This window comes from Lupinus angustifolius, chromosome LG06 (assembly GCF_001865875.1).
Source record: "Lupinus angustifolius cultivar Tanjil chromosome LG06, LupAngTanjil_v1.0, whole genome shotgun sequence".
NCBI classification, from domain to species: domain Eukaryota; kingdom Viridiplantae; phylum Streptophyta; class Magnoliopsida; order Fabales; family Fabaceae; genus Lupinus; species Lupinus angustifolius.
Window position 1 is genome coordinate 9,431,695 of NC_032014.1, and position 1,182 is coordinate 9,432,876.

Genomic DNA, 1,182 nt, shown 5'->3' on the forward strand with positions numbered 1-1,182 from the left:
TGATGGAAAGTTGGCCGGTGACAACTTTCATGATGGGTACCAAACTCTGAGAATTGTTCTCATGCATGAGAAGCTTATTGATGTGATCGATAAGCCTCATGTGCCTGAACCAAGCAATAATGATGATACTGAAACAATCAGTGCTTATAAGAAGTACTTAGAGGATCTTATGAGTACAAAATGTCTCATCCTAGCATCAATGAGTTCTGAACTCCAGAGGCAGCATGAGGATATGGACCCAACTGACATCATTGCACATCTTAAGATGTATGGTACACAGAGTAGGACAACTAGATATCAGTTGTCTAAGACTCTATTCAGGTCTATGTTGAATGTGAATGCTCAGGTAGGACTTTATGTTCTGAAGATGATTAGTCTTATGGTACAACTTGAGAAGTTGGGCTACAAACTTAGGAAGGAGTTATCCCAAGGTTTGATTCTACAGTCACTTCCTGAATCGTTCTCACCATTCATTGTTAATTTTAACATGAATAAGATGGACTGTGACTTGCATGAGATGCTAAATATGTTAGTTGACTATCAGAATCAGATTGACTCTGGAAAGAACCAAGGATCTGTCTTGGTAGTTGGAAAGTCGAACAAGAAAAAAGGGCAAATGGAACAGTATGTCCAAAAAGAAGCCTTTCGTCCCTAAAGGTGGTGTGACCAAACCTAAGGACAAGAAAGGTGGTGTTGACCAAAGCAATGCTGAATGCTTCTTCTGTAAGGAGAAGGGACACTGGAAGAGAAATTGCCGCAAATATCTTGATTCTTTGAAAGAAAAGAAACAAGGTGAGATATTAATGAAAAATGTTTTCATGATTTCCTTAACTGTTACAAATTATTCAATATGGGTATTAGATACTGGTAGTAGTTTTAACATCTACAATTCATTGCAGGGACTACAAATAACTAGATGGTTGAAGAAGGGAGAAATCAATCTCCAAGTAGGGAATGGAGCAAGTGTTGCAACCAAGGCTATAGGATTAGTCTCATTAATAATGCCGACTGGCAATGTACTAGTCTTGGAAAATTGCTATTATGTTCCTAATTTTGTTTCGAACATTATTTCAATTTCGATGTTGGATACTCATGATTATCGTCTTATATTTAATAAAGGTGTTTGTTCAATTTATAATAATGACATCTTTTATGCGAATGGGTATGTCCAACATGGCATTT

The 1,182-nt window shown here is 37.1% G+C and overlaps 1 protein-coding gene across 1 annotated transcript; it reads left to right on the plus strand.

Moving 5' to 3' along the window:
• On the plus strand, positions 62-555 carry LOC109350435. The gene is made up of 2 exons (XM_019591672.1): positions 62-431; positions 545-555. Exons 1-2 carry the CDS (start codon positions 62-64, stop codon positions 553-555), a joined length of 381 nt encoding a protein of 126 aa, XP_019447217.1.